Below are 21,512 nucleotides of genomic sequence, written 5' to 3'. Positions count from 1 at the left end.
TTATGAAACTTAGTTTGGCTGGGTATGAAATTCTTGGTTGAAAATTCTTTTATTTAAGAATGTTGAATATTGGCCCCTACTCTCTTCTGGCTTGTAGAGTTTCTGCCGAGAGATCTGCTGTTAGTTGGATGGGCTTCCCTTTGTGGGCAACCTAACCTTTCTTTCTGGCTGCCCTTAACATTTTTTCCTTCATTTCAACTTTGGTGAATCTGACAATTATGTGTCTTTGAGTTGCTCTTCTCGAGGAGTATCTTTGTGGTGTTCTCTGTATTTCCCGAATTTGAATGTTGGCTGTCTTACTAGGTTGGGGAAGTTTTCCTGGATGATATCCTGCACAGTGTTTTCCAAGTTAGTTCCATTTTCCCCATCACTTTCAAGCACACCAATCAGATGTAGATTTGGTCTTTCCACATAATCCCATATTTCTTGGAGGCTTTGTTCATTTCTTTTTACTCTTTTTTCTCTACACTTCTTTTCTCACTTCATTTCATTTATTTGATCTTCAATCGCTGGTACTCTTTCTTTCAGTTGATCGAGTTGGTTACTGAAGCTTGTGCGTTTGTCACGTAGTTCTCATGTTATGGTTTTCATCTCTATCAGTTCTTTTAAGGACTTCTCTACATTGGTTATTCTAGTTAGCCATTTGTCAAATCTTTTTTCAAGGTTTTTAGTTTCTTTGCGCTGGTTACATAGTTCCTTTTTTAGCTCTGAGAAGTTTGATCGACTGAAGCCTTCTTCTCTCAACTCTTCAAAGTCATTCTCGTTCCAGCTTTGTTCTGTTGCTGGCGATGAGCTGCGTTCCTTCGGAGGGGGAGATGCGCTCTGATTTTTTGAATTTCCAGCTTTTCTGCACTGCTTTTTCCCCATCTTTGTGGTTTTATCTGCCTTTGGTCTTTGATGATGGTGACGTACTGATGGGATTTTGGTGTGGGTGTCCTTTATGTTTGTTAGTTTTCCTTCTAACAGTCAGGACCCTCAGCTGCAGGTCTGTTGGAGTTTGCTTGAGGTCCACTCTGGACCCTGTTTGCCTGGTTATCAGCAGCAGAGGCTGCAGAAGATAGAATATTGCTGAACAGTGAGTGTTGGTGTCTGATTCTTGCTCTGGAAGCTTCGTCTCAGGGGTGTACCCAGCCGTGTGAGGTGTGAGGTGTCAGTCTGCACCTAGTGGGGGATGTCACCCAGTTAGGCTACTCAGGGGTCAGGGACCTACTTGAGCAGGCAGTCTGTCCATTCTCAGATCTCAGCCTCCTTGCTGGGAGATCCACTGCTCTCTTCAAAGCTGTCACACAGGGGCATTTACCTCTGCAGAGGTTTCTGCTCCTTTTTGTTTAGCTATGCCCTGTCCCCAGAGGTGGAGTCCTGTTTTTTCTTTATAAAGAACTCTACTTTGATTTGGGACAATTGTGCGTCTAGCCATAAAAATTTAATTTCCCAGGCTCTTTTACAGCTATGTGTAGCCACCCAGCTAATGAGATGTAAGTGGAAGTCTCTGTAACAGTGTTTGTAGGAAATCTATTGTTTTTCTGATAAACAATGCCAGACTCAGCTGGCAAATGTTTTTGTTCTTTGCCCTCTCCTTTCTTTCTGCTTTGAATGTAGATGTAATGCCTGGAGGTATGGCAGCCAATTTGAGACCATGAAACCACAGCCTAAGATTTGCCAAGTAGGAAAATACAAGGAAGCTGGTTGCCACTCTAAGCTGCCTAATCCAAATGTTATTGGAAAAGTAACCCTCATATTTGTTTAAACTGTTTTGTTACATATAGGCACACACAATTGTAATGATACACAAGCATTTTCTTGATCCTTAAAACAGTTTTTGAGGTAGACGTCATTACTTTCACTGTACAAATAAGAACACTGAGGCACCTGGATTTGAGCTGTTCTCCCAAGTTAATTCTATCAGCAAATGTAGAAGCCAGGATTTGAAAGCAGACAGTGTGACCTAGAACACATAGGCTTAGTTCCCCAGACATCTGTGGAGACCCAGGATGAGGTACGGGTGGGGAGAGATCTTGCCAAGCTTTGTATAAGGAGTGGATTTAGAATTGGATCTTGAAATGAGTAGGATTTTGACATATGGAAATTAAAGAAATGAGGAGGACATTGAAGATGGAGAACAAAGTATTGCCTGAGTGCGGAGACTAGTAGATTACTGGCTTTAGCAAAGGAACCAGAAGGTCATAAAATTGGAGAAAAGTTTTTAACAGCAGGTTGGGGCTACATGGTGAGGGTTTCCAAATACAAGCCTCAAAAGTTTGAATTCTGTGATTTACAGAGAACTACTGAATTCTAGCCAGTATTGCTCAGATAGAACACTTCAACAGACATATTTATGAACATTTCCCAATATGATCACAACATTTAGAAATTGGAATTCATGTGTTCTATTATCCTTACTTGAACTATGTTTTTCTTTCTTAAAAATAAACTTCAGGTGTCAGATATAGATGTGCAGTGCATGATTCAATTTAGAAAATTCTTTTCCTTTAAATGGGTGCCACCTTGTGGATACAAAGTCCTTAGTGCAGTGGTTCTGAAACTAAAAGAGATTAGTGGCAATTTCTCATAGCTAGATAGATCTTATGTTTCATGTTCCATCTGTGAGAATTCTGTCATAAAGAACTTTATGCAAAACATTTTATGTGTATTGAATATATGATCATTTAAAAGCTATTTATGCTGTTATATCCAGTTCATTTGATGATTATAAGTTCAAGATTCTGATAATTTGCCATTCTGTAATACTGTACAGGAAAAAAAAAATCTCCAAGAAACAAAATATAAAGGAGGGAGAAAATACATTCATTTATTCTCATAAATGATATTAGACTAATTTGCAGTTGTGCAAGCGCTTGTTTTGCTTGCAAAAGCATGTTGTTCATGTGCACACATCGTATGTGTGTTTACTAAAGACCTTAGCTGTCTGACTTTAACATGCTCAAATCCTTCAGTCTACTGTACACGTGAACCAAGAAGCAAGTAATTTAAAAATCTCCTTATGCAAGAAATGAAGAAGATAGCTTTGAAGATCTGAAAATACAAAATTTTCTGAAGATGCCAACTCACTTGTTCATAGGCAGTTTTGGAAAAAAAAAGGTCACACTGAGACTTACCATGGCTGTTAAAGACAGTTACTACCAGCGACCAATCCAAGAGGCAAGGTAAAAGGGAGAGGGAAAATAAAGAGAAAAAGAAGACAGAATTGAGAGAATAGACACCTGATGATCCAGGAGGATGAGCTGAAGAAGGAGGGGCAGGGATGCCCTGGGGACTGTGGGGTGTCCCTGCTCCCACTGCTCAGTCCCAGCTCCACCCTCCCAGAGCCCCCATGTGAGGTGTGGGCACTGACTGAGGTAGCCCACATCATCATGCCCTGCACAGAATCTCACCGCAGGTCCCATTTCCCTCCTCTTTCACCAGATTCTGGCCCCATATTCTGCCTGGAGACCAGGAATCCCAGTCTTATTGCAGTTTAGAGGGCCTTCATTGGAGATCATGCAAATTCACCTGTCTGCTACCAACCCTGCTTGGATTGGTGAGCAGAGGACATGTTGGCACAGAGTATTCAAGCGTGCCTCCTACCAGCAGGGTGATTGGACCACCCCATGACTGAATTCTGACATAATTTCTCCTACCAGGTACCCATCCCCTTCTCCTGCATTTGTGGGTTTTACACTATTACTTTGCCACACCATTCTGTGTCACCCTAAATACAGCCACTGGTCAGTTCTTATGCCCGCCAAAATGAGTGTAGAGTGTAGAGTTTCAGCATTTGGAATGGGTATCAGCTGTGGCCTTCTTATTCATATGACCTTGACTGCTACAAGTTGCAGGAGGGATTCCTGGGTCAGTTCCTAATCACATCTCATTACTTGGTGAGGTGAGGCTAGAGATGACCTCCCTGCTAGCGCTGTCCAGCATCCCTCATTCGTGAACAGCCCCTTGTGTTCTGCCACCTGGTGGTCAGGCGGGGAAAGAATCCTCTATACAGATAGTCCTGTGAACAAGAAACATTCATACCCCCACCTAAGTTTGCTCCTGGTTGCATCAAAACCTGTTTGCAAATCTGGAGAAGCCCCAGCTCTACAGGTGAGCTCCACCCAAGCAAGTGAGCATCACTTGGGGGCGGGGGGTAGAGGCAATGCCTAGCCTAGTTTGGCTTCTTTTAGGGTTTCCTTTTCCCCCAGTCCCCCTCCCCGCCCCACTCCCCTGCCACTGGATTCTGGACCACTTGGCTTTATGCATCTAGCATTTTCTTGATCTCTTTTTATTAATACATTTTGTCTTGTCCACTGTTTATGCTTCTAGCTGTGATATGCTCCTCCAGACTGATGAGTGACTGGATGTGTCAGGCTACTCACATTAGCTCCTATTCCCATCCTGTGTGCTTTCAGATCTTGGGGAACATCTCTTCCTTCCTGCAGGTGGTCCTTGAGTGACCCTTCTTCCTGTCCGTCCTGGTTTTGAGTGTCAGACTGCATGTTGATGGGTATGTTTCGGAAATACCTAAATATAATGCTTGGCAGAAGTTAAATGCAGCTGTCTTAGTTGTTCTCCATAAACCCATGTGTTTGAGATCCCTTTTTTCTGCAGAGGCTGTTCTTTTGGCCAGTCCTTCGAGGCAGGTGACAGATAAATTCACCACACTGTAAATCATGAGGAGATTGGACCTTTGATTTTATGGCTGGCCAAACACAAATTTCCTGGAAAAATATATTTGAACAGTCAGTCACCAAAGAGCAACAAAGCTGGATTAAAAGTCTCTGGTACAGTGAGGTTTGCAAACACCGGTTCTGTTTCCATAAGTGAGAACAGCTGTCCTGGTAGGGTTTCTTTCTCCAACCCTTTAAGAGCACTTAGAGATTTTTCTCTGCTAAAGCATATTTTAGAAAAACTTATGTTATAATGAGTGGAAGGAAAAAACTACAAAACAAAAAAATTTTAAAAAGACAAAAACAATCGCCATATGGGTTTTTCATGTGCAGGCTTCTGGAAGTCCGCCTGCTGGACGTGTAACACATGCTGTGGAATATTCATCTTGTCTCTCTGTGATCTCTGTCTTTGTGTTTGCTATTAGTGAGCCTTGGAGGTTATCACAAATACCAGTTGTGTGAAGTGAGCACAACTGACAGAATTTAAAGGCTAAAACCAACCTTTCTAATCCATCTATTCCCCATTCTCCTCCTTAAGCCTTGCCTCTTCTGCAAGACTATATGACATCCTTGCTCCTCTGATGGGAGCTGCAGTAATTTCCTGAATGTCAGTCAAAGCCTCCTTCCTTGAGGAGTTAGAGAAATTCGGGTTTTTCTTTCTGACTAGATGGAAAAGGAGCTATAAAGACTTTTCAGAATAAGATGAGTGTTGGTATTTTTACCACGTGCTTAACTTTTTCACTTCTTTACTTTGCTAGCTTAGAAATATAGAGTCCTTTTTTTCTTTCTTATAAAATTAGTTAAAGTTGATTCTGAATTAAAAATATGTGTAGAGATCAGTTATTACATCAGATTAACTTCATGAATATTGAGCAACAGCTATGTGTGCTGGACATTGTTCTGAGTGCTGGGGATACAAAATAGACTAAGTCCCTGCTCTCCTGAAACTTATAGTGAGCAGAAGAAAATAAGCAAATAGGCAAAAAGATATGTAATGTGAGGTGGTAAGCACTATGGTGAAGAATAAAACAAAGTTAGGAGCTAGGGAATGATTGCTGTTCAGGGATGGGTTACTGTTCTACACAGGATGGTCAGGGAAGGCATCTCAGGTAAGACAATATCTGAAGGGTATGAGGGAGTGGCCCAGGCAGAACAAACAACTAGTTGTAAACACCAAGGTGCTCAGCATATTCAAGAACTTTTTAGGTTATAGTGAAGACTTTTTGGATTTTATTTTCATTGAAATGGAAAGTCTTCAGAAAGTTCTGAATAAAAAGAGTGACATGATTTCATTTGTGTTTTTAAAGAACCAGTTTGGTTGATATTACTAAAACAGTGTGAGTGGACAAAGGAGAAAGAGGAGAAAGCAGGGCAACTAGCTAGGAGGTGATTACAGTTAAGTTTAGGAAGAGGAGTTTACTGGACTAAAGCAGTGATGATGGAGTCATGAGCAGTGATCAGATTCTGAAACTATTTTGAAGATAGAACCAACAGGTCTGACTGATGAATTGGATGTAAGGCCTAAGGAAAAGAAGAGTCAAGAATGACCCTGAGGTTTTCAAACCTGCCATCCAGTAGAAAGAGAACCTATAGTGATGCAGGAACAAGGGGACAATTGCAGGCAGAAGGGGTTGGGATCAAGCACACAAGTGGACTGTTGGGGAGAGCAAAAGGTACTGATACAGATTTGGTAGATGGGTTGGTAGATTTGGTGGTAAGAGGTTTTCAAGGATCATGAAGTGAAAATGCAGTGGCAGAGGAGGAGTTGAAGGCTTGAGAAAGGAGTGTGGTGAAGTAGTAGAGGGGAGGGGTGAATTGACTAGTGCCTCCCTGTGCATCACAGTCACTCAGGACACTTGTTAAAACACTAGTTGCCTCACCCTGAAACGTACTGATTCAGTACATCTGGGAGGCACCCAAGAGTTTGCAGTTTAATAAGTTCCTAGGTGATGCCAATGCTCCTGGTCCAGAGACCAGACTCCGGGAGCCACTGGGCTGGGGAAATGGGTTAGAATGGAGGGCTGGGGCATCACTAAAGGCTTCCTTGCACCTGGCAGTGATTCATGTGAATTTTGTCAACATGGTCGTGTGCCTTTTTTCCAGCCCTGAGCAGCTGCTCAACAGCTGGCAGCAGTAGGTAGATAATTGGACTTAACAAAATGAAGAATTGGTATCACCAGGATACTTAGGAGGCATTACCTCTATGTGATGTCTTTGTATTCTGAAAATACTAATTGAACATCCTTTATTTTAAATAGAAGGGATAAGAGAATCTGAGACTGAGAAAGAGGAAAATGGAAGTTTGCGGATAAAGCTTACTGTTGTAGGACTTAGAAGTAAAATGGAGTAATATCCACCTCTGGTCTCATATGGCAAGGGGAAACATATGCCCCTTTCCCTAACATACCTGTTTCTGTGGTCAAGTTACTAAAGAGCAAAATTCTGAAATATACTTTGAAAAACTAAAACTCAGTTCTTTTGTATTTTATAAGATTACATCATTGACTGAATTTTAAGAGGGTTATGTTGTTCTTTGAAAATGTTTATACCCTCCTACAAAAAAATAAGTGGTTAACTGCAGAGCTTCACACACAGAAATGATATCAGCACATGCGGTAAAGAGAAAATCGGCTGGTAGAGTAAGGGCCACAGCTCATTAATGAGAACAGGAAGAGAAGAACTGACTTCCATAAAAAGAAACAGTGTTAATTGAAATAGAATATGTAAAGCAGAAATTTAAATATACTATGGTATAGCTACATATTAAGCAGCATTATATTTTTAAGTGTAACCGATAGTTTTCTTTTTATTAAAAAACAAAACAGATTTTGCTGGAGCCAGGTGTGATCCAGGATGTGCTAGCAGCGGGCAGTCACCTACAGCTGTTGGAGCTTCTCAATTTATGCTCCCACTATCTCATCCAGGTATGTGAGCTTGCATCCTGCTCATACACCCTTTGTATTCCTTTCCCCGCAGTCATAAGCTGGCCCCCACCAACTGGAGCTGAATGACAGGTAAAGTGGGGGTGGGGTGTGGGCTGTGGTAGCAGAGTTTCTCCAGGACATAAGCTGAGAAGCTCCTAGGAGGGCAGCTGCTGCTCTTGCGTCCAATCACGGAAGCAGGAGTTTTCCTCCACTGTCCTGCCCACCTTAGGTCTCCACGACCCCTGAGCAGCCGATTAACTCAGTGACCACGCACAGGGTTCCCTGCAGGGGCCCGGGGAGGTGACGCTGAAAGGAGTCCTAGTCTGAAGCAATATTGTCTGGTTATGGAAATAATCACAAATGTAAGAAAAGTCTAATAGTCATTGAATATTTCAGGGACAGTATCTAGTAAATCACAAAGTCCTATGTAATTAATTACCATGTGAACTTCCCAGGCAGTAAATGCTAGAGAAGGGAAGAGTGATGTTCGTATTCCTGCCCTGATTTGCTGGTCAGGAAAGGCCCCATGAGAACGAGGGAGCGAAAACTCCCCAACACCAAGCACTGACTGTGTGTTCACAGTTGTTTCCCATTCAGTCCTCACAATAACTTTGCCCGTTTTTATAGATTTAAAAAATCGGAGATTTAAATGTATCCAACTTGCCTGAGGCAATATGGCTGGTAGGACTTTCTGATTCCAAGACCATTTCTTGGTTGGATGAAAACTCCTTGTTAGATAGGAGTCTATGGGGCATCGTAGGCAAACAGTATGGCTATGAGTCTCTTGGACTTTATAGAGTGTAACTAACTAATTTCCAATTTTAGGATCCTCCCATTTCCCCCACTGGTGTTACCTTCACTTGCATTTATTATAGCATTAAAAAAATAATTTGAAGAAATAATAAATTCATCACACAATTTAATGCCACTATCTTTGTGCATATGACATGATATGAGTGAGCAGAAAAGTTTTGTTTTCCTGCCCAATTACTTTATTTTCCTTTTAAATCATTTTCTCTAATTTTAAATATATACTTCTATCATTGACTTCCATTACCTCTTAAGTAGTTTACAAAGCTCTCTCGTCTAGCATCTTATTTAATCTTCCCAGCAACCCTGGAAAATAGGAACCAGCACTTCCCAGGAGGAAGGTCAGCCATGTTCACCTGAGGAAAATTCAAATACAGTATATGGAATTCTTATGATTATTTCAGCACATTTAATCTAACAGTAAATGGTTAATGATTTCTTTTTTTTTTTTTACCTTATTTTCCTTTCTTTTCCTCTCAGTATTGTTAAGTGGTATGGGAAAGCTATTTGTAATCCCTTTCTGCCTGTAGCAAATGGGAATCATGTAGAAAGGTTATAAGACTTCAAAAGTGTGTATTTGACTTGTGAAATTGAAATTACTTTTATTTGACATTTCTACATCAAATATCGCAACTTGGGCTTTACGCATCATCACCTGATTCACTTTCCCCATGGCAGACAGTAATCAGTGATGCATGTTGACACAGTTTGGTTATAGCATTAGTTATCATGGTGCACATTATAAACGCTGTGTATATGCAGGGGTGTGTGGGTATACCTAAGTCTATAATTTTCTGTAAGTGAGAATTCCAGATGAACATTAAAGGTTCATGGGTGTTTCCCCCTTTCCCATCAGATAGGTGATTTGTTGAGATACTACGTGACTTGTATACTTTGGAATTTAACTTCTGCATTTCATTATTGCGCTGAGGTAAAAGTATAGCATGCCTACATGCTTGTGGACAGTTATTATTCAGGCTTCTTGAATAGTGGTTGAAATTTTCACTGTCTTTTCACAAATGTTTTCATTTTGTCATGTAACTTTACTTCTACTTTTTACCTGTGATTATTGCAAGATGTCAAACTTGTAGAAGGAAACTTTGACTACATGAGTACCAAAATCATGTCGATGTAGAAACCTTCCTTATTTCAGCCTTTTAAAAATATATACCCTGCTTCTCTCTTAGGATTATAAAAATCACAGACTGGGTCAATTCAATCTACTTTTATATTTTGATATAGTCTCATAGCTATATCTGTTTGCTATTTTTTGGTAATATTGTTCAACTGATTTTTAATTTAATGTGGGACTATTTCATTGAGTATATAAAAATAATGTTTTCTTAATGTGAAAAATTCCCAGTGCTTAAAATGTACCCAGGAATTGTGCTCCTTCAGTCAATGCTGATATATTCTCCATCTTTGCATGATACTTTGTCAACTAGGAGTTTTTGAAACCACTCTCTTCACTCAGATGTCTGGTGTTGTTTTGTTGTTCTCAAACTGCCATTCTTTCTTTGATTTCTCTGCCAGAGGAGTGAAGGGCAGACCAGCTCAAAGACCATTGCCCTCCAGTGCTCATTTCAAAGCATCTCCAAGGGGAACCGGTGGAAGCTCCCTGAGCCTCACCATCTTCCTGCAGTTCCTCTGAACATGTAAATGGTGCTGCTGCCGCCCTCCTGAAAAGGAAAGGAATACCTGGCACTGTGTGGGCTCCTTTCTCTTGAATTTCCTCTGGCAGGCTGCTGAGAGAAGGAACCCCAAATTGCAGGGGCAGTGCTCCTCTGTGTCAGTGGGGACAGCTATTGAATTAGCTGTCTAATTAGCCTTCTCAGAGGTTCTCAAACCATGTGTGTGGGAAAAAGGAAAGCTGGGCAATGAACTTGATGCTAATTGATGGGGAGGTGGAGTGTCTTGCCTTTCTTTAGGCTCCCACTAATCTAGTCTATAGGTTATAGTAGCCTCCTGAGCAGTCTGCTTGTTTCTAGCCTCAATCTGTGGTAACCCATGGTCCCCAGAGCATCACTATCTTTTCCCAAGAAAGGGAACCACATATATTGAGGGCCTATCCATGCTGAGTGTTTTGCAGGGACTCCCATTTCCACTGTTAAGTCACCCCTTAACACTGGTGGGTTGTTTTCTTTTTACAGATGGAGAAACTTAAATTCAGAACTAGGATGTTGATCTGGCTTGAAAACTTTCATTAGCTACCCTGATCATCATAAGTACATTATTTCTCCCACAAAAGTCTTTAGCCTCATCTTCAAGGCCCGGCCTGTTCCTCCCTGGCCTCATCTCCAGCCATAGTGCCTTTCCTAGCCTGTTTTGTTCTGGGCCCTAAGGCAGAGTTTTCATGTTGGGACTTGCCATTAGGGGAGAAGATTCATTGCTAGAGATCCTCAGTGGCAGGCAGAGTCTCTCAGTCCCCTTTAGATTGTACCAAGGGGTAGGAGTGGGGAAAACTTCATACAGACACACACACACACACACACACACACACACACACACACCATTGCCTCTGCTGATGCACAATGCCATAAGATCAGGAATATCGGCAACTGAATTTTGTGTTACATCCCCTGCAAGTGATGCATCAGAAGCTTTGATGAAGATGTCTCTTTTTTGTCATTAACTTTCCAAAAAAAAAAGTATATACATTTTGTATCACCTTTCTCAAGTATATTCTATTGTCTTATTAACAATTATTCTTTATGTTCACCAAGTATCATTGTCTTTTTAATAATATGCAATTTAAATGTATTGACAAACAGAACCATCATGTAGACTTTTCAAATAAAACCACCAAAGTACTGAATACGCAACTCCCTTTTTGATAGGAATATAGGTCTAATATCTATTGCTAGACAGCAGGTGGCAGTGTGAATCCACCAGAATTCAGTAGTTAATTTAAAGCAAAAATCAGAAAAAAAAAGAAAAGAAAAATTATTTATTTTGCTACATATTAGTCTTCTGACCTAATCAGTAAAAAAGTCATTATTCACACCACACTGGGCAATATGCATTGTAATTTTTAACAAATAATAGGAAACTGTTAATGTGTTCACAGGAAATACAGTTTTGTCTTGGGCTGCTGTGGTCATTTATCAGCACACTTTGTGAAATCACTCATTTGTTCTAATTTGAATGTAAATGACTCTAAGGTTTTACAAATAAGGTGACAGACTCACATAAATGTAATTGCAGGGTTCATCTCCCTCTTTTTATATATCACTCATTAGGTTATGAATTAAATACATCGTATTAAACCAGGGGCATGTCCAATGATGATATTGTAATGGCAAATTACTCTATGCTATTAGAGGTGTATTTTTTATTCATGGACATTAATTTGTCATTAAGCGGCATTAGTTTAGCACTTTTATGTGAAAGACGTGACCTGCAAGAGGAGGCGTGCTGCTGGGATGTGAGAGGCTGGGATGCAAAGGCTATAGGTAGAGCATTTTATCATTGTAAGGGAAACAGAGGGGGGGGCTCTGTTGTATTTGTTTTGTTTTCTGTTTTTACAGCATGAAAGATCATTTCCCCAAATTGAAGGCGTTGTTCTGTTTACAGTGTGTACATGTGGATCATCTAGTAAAGCAAAGCCCAAATTCTTACTATTCTTTAGTCAGAAGCCAAGGAGGAACATAAGAGGAACAGGAGGGAGAAAGGGTCCTACCCTAAATCTCCTTCTCTGTGACTGATGTTTACTCAGCATCCCTTGTCTTCATTAAATTTTACACTAAGTGGGCTATGGTGAGTAGTTCTTTTCTCTCTTCAGTTAAGGTACAAAGGTTTAAAAAATGCTATTCTCTCACGGAGGAGTTAAGGAGAATTTTGGGTGATTTTCTTCCTTTTTTTTTGTACCAAATGGCGATTTCAATAAGAAACTATTTTTCCACTTTCATTCTGAGAAGCACTAGATTCTTGAAATACCTACACCAGGGCTGAAGGTATCGGAGTGCTGTTTATGCATCATTCTGCACATGGTTTAATGTGGTTTGGAAACTGTCTCACCACCTCCAGTTACACTGTGGGGCTTTCGAGCAGAGGGATCACACCTTATACTGATTTTATGCCTTATCCCCTCCTTGCCTTCACATTGTGGAAGTTCATTATGTACTGAGGGATTGAAAGGTGCCTCCATTCAGTAATTTTTCTCTGCGTTTTAAATATCAAAATTCATGTTATAGTAGGAAAAATATACTACCAGTCTTTCATTAGTTTTGCCCACTGAATACATTTTTTTGTTAAAAATCTTTCTTTGGGGATTAAATTTGACACTGAGGAGCTTACATATTTTACAGTATTATAATAGATTATCATTTTTAACTAAGTAATACAATGGCTTATAGGAGGTTATCTCTTCTAAACAATGTATTATTATAATTTTAACTATTAAATTAAGAGTATCACCTAAATGCATAATATATAATGGGTGTTCTGAAGACAATAACTTCTCCTCAGGATTGAAGAGAAGTTATAACTCATGTTCATTTTTCTGTAACACTGAACCATTTTTTCCCACATTAGAGAAGACAAATGATTGTACCAACATATATATTTAATATACTCATAATCAAGTGCACTGAGTGCTGTTCCATAGTTCACTAGAGCTGAGACTTTTGTGTTTGGAGAAAGTTAAAGTACAGAGTTTGGAAAGCATATTACAAGTGGTTTAATCTTTTGGATTATTTTTAATCAGCAAAAATGATCAAAAAGGGTGGAAATGTATCAGACCTATTAAATCATAGCCAACTAGTAATTATTTGTTCTAATCAAGAGTATTTGCTGTCTGGCATGGGTAATGCAGAATATCATATTTGCCAAATAACATTCCTATTTGGCTCTGAAATGCATCATAAGATCTGCAGTAGCCATTTTAGGGTCCCCATTAATTTTTTTCATATGCTATTATGTTGGCTTTTATTCCCTAAGCCCACACTAAAGGATGTCAGGAAGCGACAGCCCAGAGGCACACTGGCAGGCCAGGCAAGTCATTTCAGCATTTTAATCTGTTATGTGGATAATGTAGGATTGACTGTATCTTCTTTGTTTGTGAGGTTTTTAAAGAGGAGAAAGATTCTCCTGAATATCTCTTGCAAGAATTCACTAATAATATTAGTCATTTCAAACCTAAGTTAACTGTTGTCAGCTGGATGATTTTAAAATCACTTTCAGTATGCATTTTTCTTTTTAAAAATAAAGTGTTTCCAGTATTTTATTCATGCTAGAGTTCAGAATCAATAATCAAAACAAACAAACCTCAATTTCACTGAATTCCATTATTAATACTTGGAAATTGGTGGGGGTTGTGTAAAAGAAGATCTGTGTTTCATTTGAGATATTTATTCTCCCAACCACCCATCTGTAAATATTTCTAGTCATGGGGAAATGTCTCTCCTCTTCCCTGAAGCTAAACTACCTTTCTGCTCCTTATTCCATCAGTTACTCCCTGTGTTTCCTGTGGTTTTGATTTCTCCTACTTTACTGGCACTTTTCTTTCAGTTTATAAATAGGATCAATAAGACGGGAGACACTCTTCTTCATCTGTCATTACCGCAGCTGCTCCTTGACCTCACTCCCCAACCGTACCCAGTGTCGGCATTCCTTACCTCCTGTTCATTCTTCAGGCCCATTGAACTCAGTCTTCTGCCTTCATTACTCCTTAAAAGTTCTTCCAACAAAGGTCACCAAAGCCTCCTTGTTGTCTGATGCAGCAGGCCTTTGTGGTATCCTAAAGTGACTCCTCTACAGCATTTAGACATTGGGAGCTGCATTCTTTCCTGCGCCTCTCTTTCTCGGGGCTCTCTTCTATTCTCCTCCTACTCACTTTCAGTACCTTTACAAGTGTTCTTCCATTAGGTCCTTGACTGTCCCTCAAAGCATGGGAGCTCTGCTTGGGCACCCTTCCCTTCTGCTCACTATCAGTGTCTTTCATGTATCTGTGGAGGGTTACTGACTCCAGCCCTCTCTACTGAGTTCCAGCCCTGTATGTTCAGCCAGCATTTCACTTGGTATCCCACATGCCGCCCAAATTCACCTTTGCCCAGTCTCACACACCTGCTCCTCCTCCTCCTCCCTGTCTTTGTTAAGGGACCATCATCTTTTTAGTCACTCAAGCCTTGGCATAATCTTACACTCTACCCAGTCCTCATGAATTCCACTAAATAGTGTTGGTTTAGCCGTTTAAGTCATTCTCAAATATGCTACCTTCTCTTTCTCCTCATTGTCATTGACATCATTCGGGTCGGGACTATTTTTCCTCGACTGCCCTGCAATAACTCAACTGGGCTCCCTGCCTGTAGTCTAATGCTAATCAATACTGTACAATCTAAGTTATTTGTCTGGTCCACAAAATAATTTCTTTCCCTAAAATCCAAGCTAGCTTTCCATCTTTTAATTGCAGAACCATGGCCTTTCTCTTTCTTGTCCCTATAATGTACCCTATTCTGACTGTACCCCGTGGACAGCTTGTCTTAGCTCCAAGCCAGCTGCCTAGTCTACACTTTCGCTTGGGTATTTCTCAGGCACGTGACCTTTCTGAGTGTGAACCCAAACCAGAAAACCAGGAGTCATCCTAGAATCACCCATCTCCTTGAGCCCCACATACACTGACACAGAGACCTTTCAGCCCCACCGACTTAACTTGTTAAATCTCTCTCATTGTCTCTCTTTCCACTACTACTGTCTTAATTCAGATCCACATTACTTATTTTCTGGACTAAAGAAACTTCTTGCTAACTGATGAACCTGCTTTCCCTCTTGCCCCATTCCAGTACCTCCTCCAAAATTCTGTTTGATAGATTTTGAAACGTTTTTTTAATCCATGAAAAATTGTGTTTGATTGATTTTTTAAAAAAATCACAAGCTGATCATGTCACATTCTTGCTTAAAATTATTCATTATGATGAATGTGGTTCACATAGTCTTCAGGATCAGGTTCACTCCTTTTAATTTGGGACACAGGGCCTGTCTTTATTATGAAACATGCTATCTCTTTAGCTTTTTTTTTTAAACAATTTACTACCCATGTGCAATGCCTGTTCCATAGTCATTATGAACTTTGTGCATTTTCCTGTACCTAAACCTCTTCATACAAAGCCTCCTTTTCTGTGGATTATTTTTCCTTCACTTTGTTACCTTCTGAATTCCTATTTAACTTTCAAGTACTTGACTCACATTGTCTCCTCTTCCAGAGTTGCTTGATCAATCCACCCAGTTGGAATTATATTTTCCTGTTCTTCTTTAATTATGGGCAATCTTCTGGGAGACGGATCACACCATATTGTTTGTGTTAATTTACTTATCTGTCTCCCCAAGACATAGGTTTATGTCCCAAAGTTGTGTGACATCGGACAAGTTACTTAACCTCTTTGTCCCCCAACTCCTCATCTGTGAAACACAGATATGATATCCTATATACAGTCTACCTTTTAGGGATGTTGAAGGATTCAATGAGACTATGCATGCAAAGTATCTCACAAACACACTGTCCTACATCGGTGAGTGCTCTATAAACCAGAGCCAATATAATATGGTGCTTCACTTGTGAATTCCTCTATTAATTCCACAGTTATCCTCCTACCCAACCCCTCACCCCTGTCTTCCCTCATTTCTGGAAATGTCAGCAACTTTGCTGCCTACTTCACATTGACAACCTATTGGACAAATCTGTTTCTGAAATTTTGGGGAATAATCACCATTCTGTAAAAGATGTTCTTCCTCTTAGCCACTTCTCTTTGATTTTGCTGAAATGCATACACTGTTTTTCAGAAGTCACAGATAATTAAATGAGCCATCACTTTCTCTCTGCCTCTGAAATTTGAAAACATCATACTGAAATTGTACTTTAATAAATAATAAAATAATGCTTTCACAAAAGCAACACAATACATGGTATTGACACTTCGTAGACAGAAAATTTTGTTTTATTGTTCCCCCTGCCCTTTCTATAATTAAAACATCTTTCTCCATCCTGGCATACAGAATCCAAGAAACAATTGGAAAAGTCTTTCATCTCTAGTTCTAGTGCATGGTAGGTACTTAGAAACACATATTGTCTGATTGAATTCCTTTGCATGTACTATAAGAGCTCCTGGTGATAGAAACTTTGATGATAAAGTTGCATGATATCCTATGCTTCCTGACTAGGAGACATAAAAGCTGTGTATTTATGTAAAATTTTTTTAAAAATCTAAATTATTCCTTACTGGGAGAATGCTATCCATGTGTCTCACTTTCCTCCATCTGTCTTTCTTTCCTCTGGCTTTAAGGGGTGGAGACTTCTCCTCCACCCCTTTCTCACTGTCTATCCACCAGTATCTTTTAGAACAGGCTACCAACCTTTATCCTCCTGCACATCAAGGGGCACGTGCTACAAGCCCTAGGAAGTGGCTGCTTATCTGTGTCATGGGCTTGGCTCCAGATACCCTGGCCTCAGTCCCACACATTCACTATAATGTTTGCCTACTTCAGAGGCACAGTTGAAGGGCTTGGGTCACACAATTTGTTTGCTGCAAGAGTATATTTATGCAAGACAGAGTCATTCCTGTCTTCACTGAAATGCATACTCCAGAGTAACGATTCCTAAACTTGATTATGCAAGGAATCATCTGTATAGATGGCTAAAACAGACTGCTTGGGCCCCACTCCAGAGTTCCTGATTCAGGAGGTCTGGGAGGGGCCTGAGAACCTGTATTCTAACAAGTTTTGAGGGATGCTGATGTCTGAACCAGGGAGCACAGTTTGAGAACTCCCACTCTAGATTCTCTTGCCACATTGCTTTTTATCAAGTACCTGACTGTTAAATCGCCGATATTCAGATTTTGAAAGTGTATTTGTCACATTTAGATAAATTTGAATTGCTCCTAGTAACATAAAGATATTGATGCTATGTATGCTTCATAGAATCCAAAAGATAAAAGTGAAAATAATGCAAATGATTTTGAAACAAACAAACAAAAAACCTTCCAGGTCTCACTCTCATTCATAATAATGATTAAGACAGTCTGTAGGTAAGTGAGGGATTTAAAAAAAAAACTACTTTATTAAGTTATGATTGACATACTGAGGGATGATTTCAAGTCTGCAGTACTGGGCTAATTTTCAGCAGTCTGACTTTGTGTACTAGAGCAAGTAGGGAAACATATCATAATGACTTCTATACTATTATTTTAAACATTTTTGAACTGATTTTGCCTATCCTGGTTCAAAAAGTATAGTTATTGAAATTTTAGGTTTAAAACCCTAGTTGCTCAGATAAACTATTTTCAATCAAAAGAAAAATATATATATTAACTTCCCGTATATATTCTGTATTCATTGGCAATCTCCTTATGTTCTGAGTCAGGTTTAGTGAACTTTGAAACAGCATTTTGCAGCACATAGTGACTGTGGCCAGAATTATTAGTTATTGTTGATGGCTATGTTTCACTTCCTCCCTACTAGATTTCCAGCTTACTAGAGAATTTCCCAAGGAACAATATAAAATTATTCATGCGCCTTGGGTATTATGCAAACAATTGATTATGAAAATGTACTAGTAATCTAATTGTAGAATTCCTCTGTTATACAGCACAAATATATTTAAATAGGTCTTGCAAGACTCCAAAAATTAGAGCTTGCTGGAGTTTTCCTTGTACTTTTGAATTGCTGCTAATACTTTGTTTTCATTTAATCAAACTGTATCATATACATATTCATATCAATATATGAATAGATCGTTACATACAGTTGTCCATACATATTTACATATTTATATACAAAATATACCTATATCTCTCTATATGTTTATACATATAAAAATATCTGCGTTTGATTGTTTTATCATATTACAAGTTATCTGGCCTGCATTATCAGTGAATTGCTCATTTTTTCTTCTATAACAATTAGACAGACTTTATCCTATCAACTCTATGACAGTGTTGAGAAAATTCATAGAGCCCTTCACATGCACAATAAACATGATAACTTTTTTCCTATATAACTGATCCCAAGGCTATTAAAAGGTTTGGATTTTGTTTATTTATTGGTTTGTTTCAACCTGTTCCAAAGGCCAGACCTTCACCGCACATCTACACCAGCCCCCTTTATGTTGCTTTCTCTACTCCTGGAGTACCAGCCTTTCCTGCAGCACCAGGTTAGGTAGTCACATAATACCTTGATTTATAACTAGGTTGTAATCAAAATAGGAAACAGGTGGAATCACAACTGGGTATGGTGCCTTGGATATTAATGGCTTGGCTCAGCAGTGGAATTTCTAAAGCTGTGTATACTTTTTTGTCTTAATTATGCATTCATTAAAAGCTTTTATACCCAACAGAATAAAGTAAATATTTTTTGATCTCCATAGTGTGCTCCCAGACTGTAGATTTGCACAGCAGGGTCTTGATAATCTGAATAAATTGTATTTCCCCAAGGAGTTTATCTTTCAAATAAGGTCATAAAGAAATGCAGCTCCCCCATCCGTAGATTTCTCCATGTGCCTTTTCTGCTATGAGTAATATAGAGTTGGGGAACCAGAGTATATTGTAGTAATACATACTTGCTTATGGTCCAGTATAATGTCTCTATCTGTTTTCCCTACTTATCTCTGGCAAAGTATTTTTTAAGTACAAAAGAAGTGAATAATTTTATGTGGCAGCCATGGTTTTTGCTGACACTCAGAAAAACAATGTCCATATTAGACATTCAGTGTTTTCTTCCCTTTACCCGCTCAGTGAGTATGGACTATGCAAAGCTGTAGTTTGAGTACTGTAAACAGCATTTGTAAAAAGGAATAATGATAACTACTGTATGTTGAGCATCTACTATGTAGAAGGTACTTCACCTGCACTTTTGAGAATCCTTATCACAGATCTGGAATGCAGTATCACTTTTCCCACTTTTTAGATGAGAAAATTAGACTTGAAAAGATTAACCACTGACTGAAGCCATCCAGGTAGGTCAGCTCCAAATCATGTGTTTTTCCTACAATTCTAAACTAAAGACACCACCAGGGCCTTGTTCCCACAGCTTATCACCCAGTGGAGGAGACAGGGAAACTATGAAATTAGGAACCTAAGTAAATATGCACAATTAGGTGTACTTATAATATTTCTAAATCATGAAGAGTAAGATGGCAACACACTTCATGGTGCATACATGTGCTAAAAGTAGCACACGGTTCTGAAAAGTTCAGGCAATAGCTTTTTCCCATCTTTTTAGGTTGCCATATTTATCTCCAGTGCAGCTAACATTTCTAGGCACATACCTTTATTTATTTAAATATTAAATATATGCATTAATATTTAATAAATTATTTACATTGTAAAATATTTAAATATTTTTAGGGGAGCAGGAAAATCTATGTGTTTACCATGAACTAAGAAATAAAAGCAATACGAGTTGAAATTTTAAAGATGTAGTATTTTTTCTTGCCTACCCACTGTATATCAATCAAAACTTGCTAGGTAGCCACTTTCTGAAGACAGAGAGGAAGATCTAAAGAACTAAAGATACTATCTGCACCTTTATGCACGGCTGGGGAGAGAAGAGTCAAACAAATGATACAAATAGCAAGTGTAATTAAAAGTCAGAGGAGGGAAAGTCCTCCAAGTTGAAGTGGCCTGCCTTTCCCTGGAGATGGAATCTGATCTGGGTTGTTCCATAGAGGGGAAGGGCATTTATATTACAGAACTTCCCCTTTCTCACAAGCTTTTTAAAGTCTACTGAAGCAAACGATGTCTTCAAATCCTTCACAAATAATAATCATTTGTGACAAAAGAGTCTCAAAGTTCTGCTTATAGTCTAAAGGAAAATTAATGAGAATTCATTTGATTATATCTGATTTTTTTTTTTTTTTTTTGGCGGTTTGCACATTTATCTTTTTCTGATCATCACTAAAAACCAAGAGAAGTAGGCTTCTTTTTCAACATTCTGGGGAAAGGCGGAAAAATCTAACATATAGAAAACAAGGAGACCCAAGCAAGATTCACTGTGGAAGTCAGGCCTCATGTATCTGGTACCACAAGTGGGCATTCCATTATATTGCCCAGTTGTATGAAAAACCCGACACCTAGTTAGCATCACAAGGGAATTTCTGAAGCTCAGATCAAGTACTTAACACTTTTCTCAGTTAACTGTGGGAGAGCTGTTTATTTTTCCCAACTGTTAAGTTATATCTATAACCAAGCTATTATTTCCTCTTTCCATGTAAAGTCATAGATGTGCCTCACAACTGTTTGCTTTTTTTCATTCTTGATCCAACAAATACTTCTCTGTTGCAATCTATGAGAAAGACATTATGATTGGCATTGTGCAGAATACAAAAAGCATGTGATGCAAAACCTACTTTTTACTAGTTTACTAGGTACATTTTTGATAGTTTGAAGATAAGCTACATGCATGAATAGCTTAGTGACAAGCTTATTGTGTATGTGATAGGAGACTTGAAGTGGGAGGCATTAGAATTCATTCAGTGATAAAGAGTCTTATACATACCGTATCCTACTTGCTACTTGGTCCTTAAAAGCAGCTGATAAAATTTTTAAATTTCACTTTGACTTAACATTGTTAAAAATCAAACCATACTGATTTTTATGTAGAGTGGTTTCTCAGGCTATTTGGAATAGATTTGGGAGTGGTTGTAAAAAGAGAATTTCTTGACTTACATAGCCAAGGATGGCCTTTCATTTAGAGGAATTTTTAAATTGTGATATAAAATCAACATTGTATGTAAGAACTTCATGTATGCTACTACATCATGGGCATAGAAACCACTATGTCTCCTGCCTATCTTTATCTGTAGTAAAGTATCAACATGGGATAATTTAGGTGACATTTCGAAGGAGACTTGTCTGAGTGAAGTGTATCAATAACTGGAAATGAAAGATTATAATTACATTGATAAAACAAAGCATTGTTAAAATAGCCACATCTGTTGAGTGTTATTACCCAGAAAAATCTGTAATCCTGTTCAATTTGGACATCTTAGAGGGGGAAAACTTGGGAAATCAAAATGACATTACTCTTGTTTTAACCTTGAGAGGAGTTTATTATTATCTTTAATCCAAGTCGTAGTTTTCTATACTGACAGTACATGATGCTTATTTTTCTTTCACAAGTCAGTGGCATTCTCAGA

At 38.9% G+C, this 21,512-nt stretch overlaps 1 protein-coding gene across 8 annotated transcripts in view; it reads left to right on the top strand.

The window, feature by feature from the left end:
- The window catches only part of KLHL32 (kelch like family member 32), a 250,044-nt gene that overhangs the window by 166,290 nt on the left and 62,242 nt on the right, over window positions 1–21,512 (top strand). For all 8 annotated transcript variants that reach the window (XR_004056958.1, XM_030929461.1, XM_030929463.1 and 5 more), the window contains one exon: window positions 7,481–7,579. Coding sequence is in view for 5 of the 8 variants with exons in the window: in XM_030929461.1 (XP_030785321.1) it covers window positions 7,481–7,579 (99 nt within the window). In the remaining 3 variants the exon portion in view is untranslated. The remainder of the gene's footprint in view (window positions 1–7,480; window positions 7,580–21,512) is intronic.

This window comes from Rhinopithecus roxellana, chromosome 4 (genome assembly GCF_007565055.1).
Source record: "Rhinopithecus roxellana isolate Shanxi Qingling chromosome 4, ASM756505v1, whole genome shotgun sequence".
NCBI lineage: Eukaryota > Metazoa > Chordata > Mammalia > Primates > Cercopithecidae > Rhinopithecus > Rhinopithecus roxellana.
The sequence above is the reverse complement of the archived record's forward strand: the minus strand, read 5'-3'. Positions and strand labels throughout refer to the sequence as shown.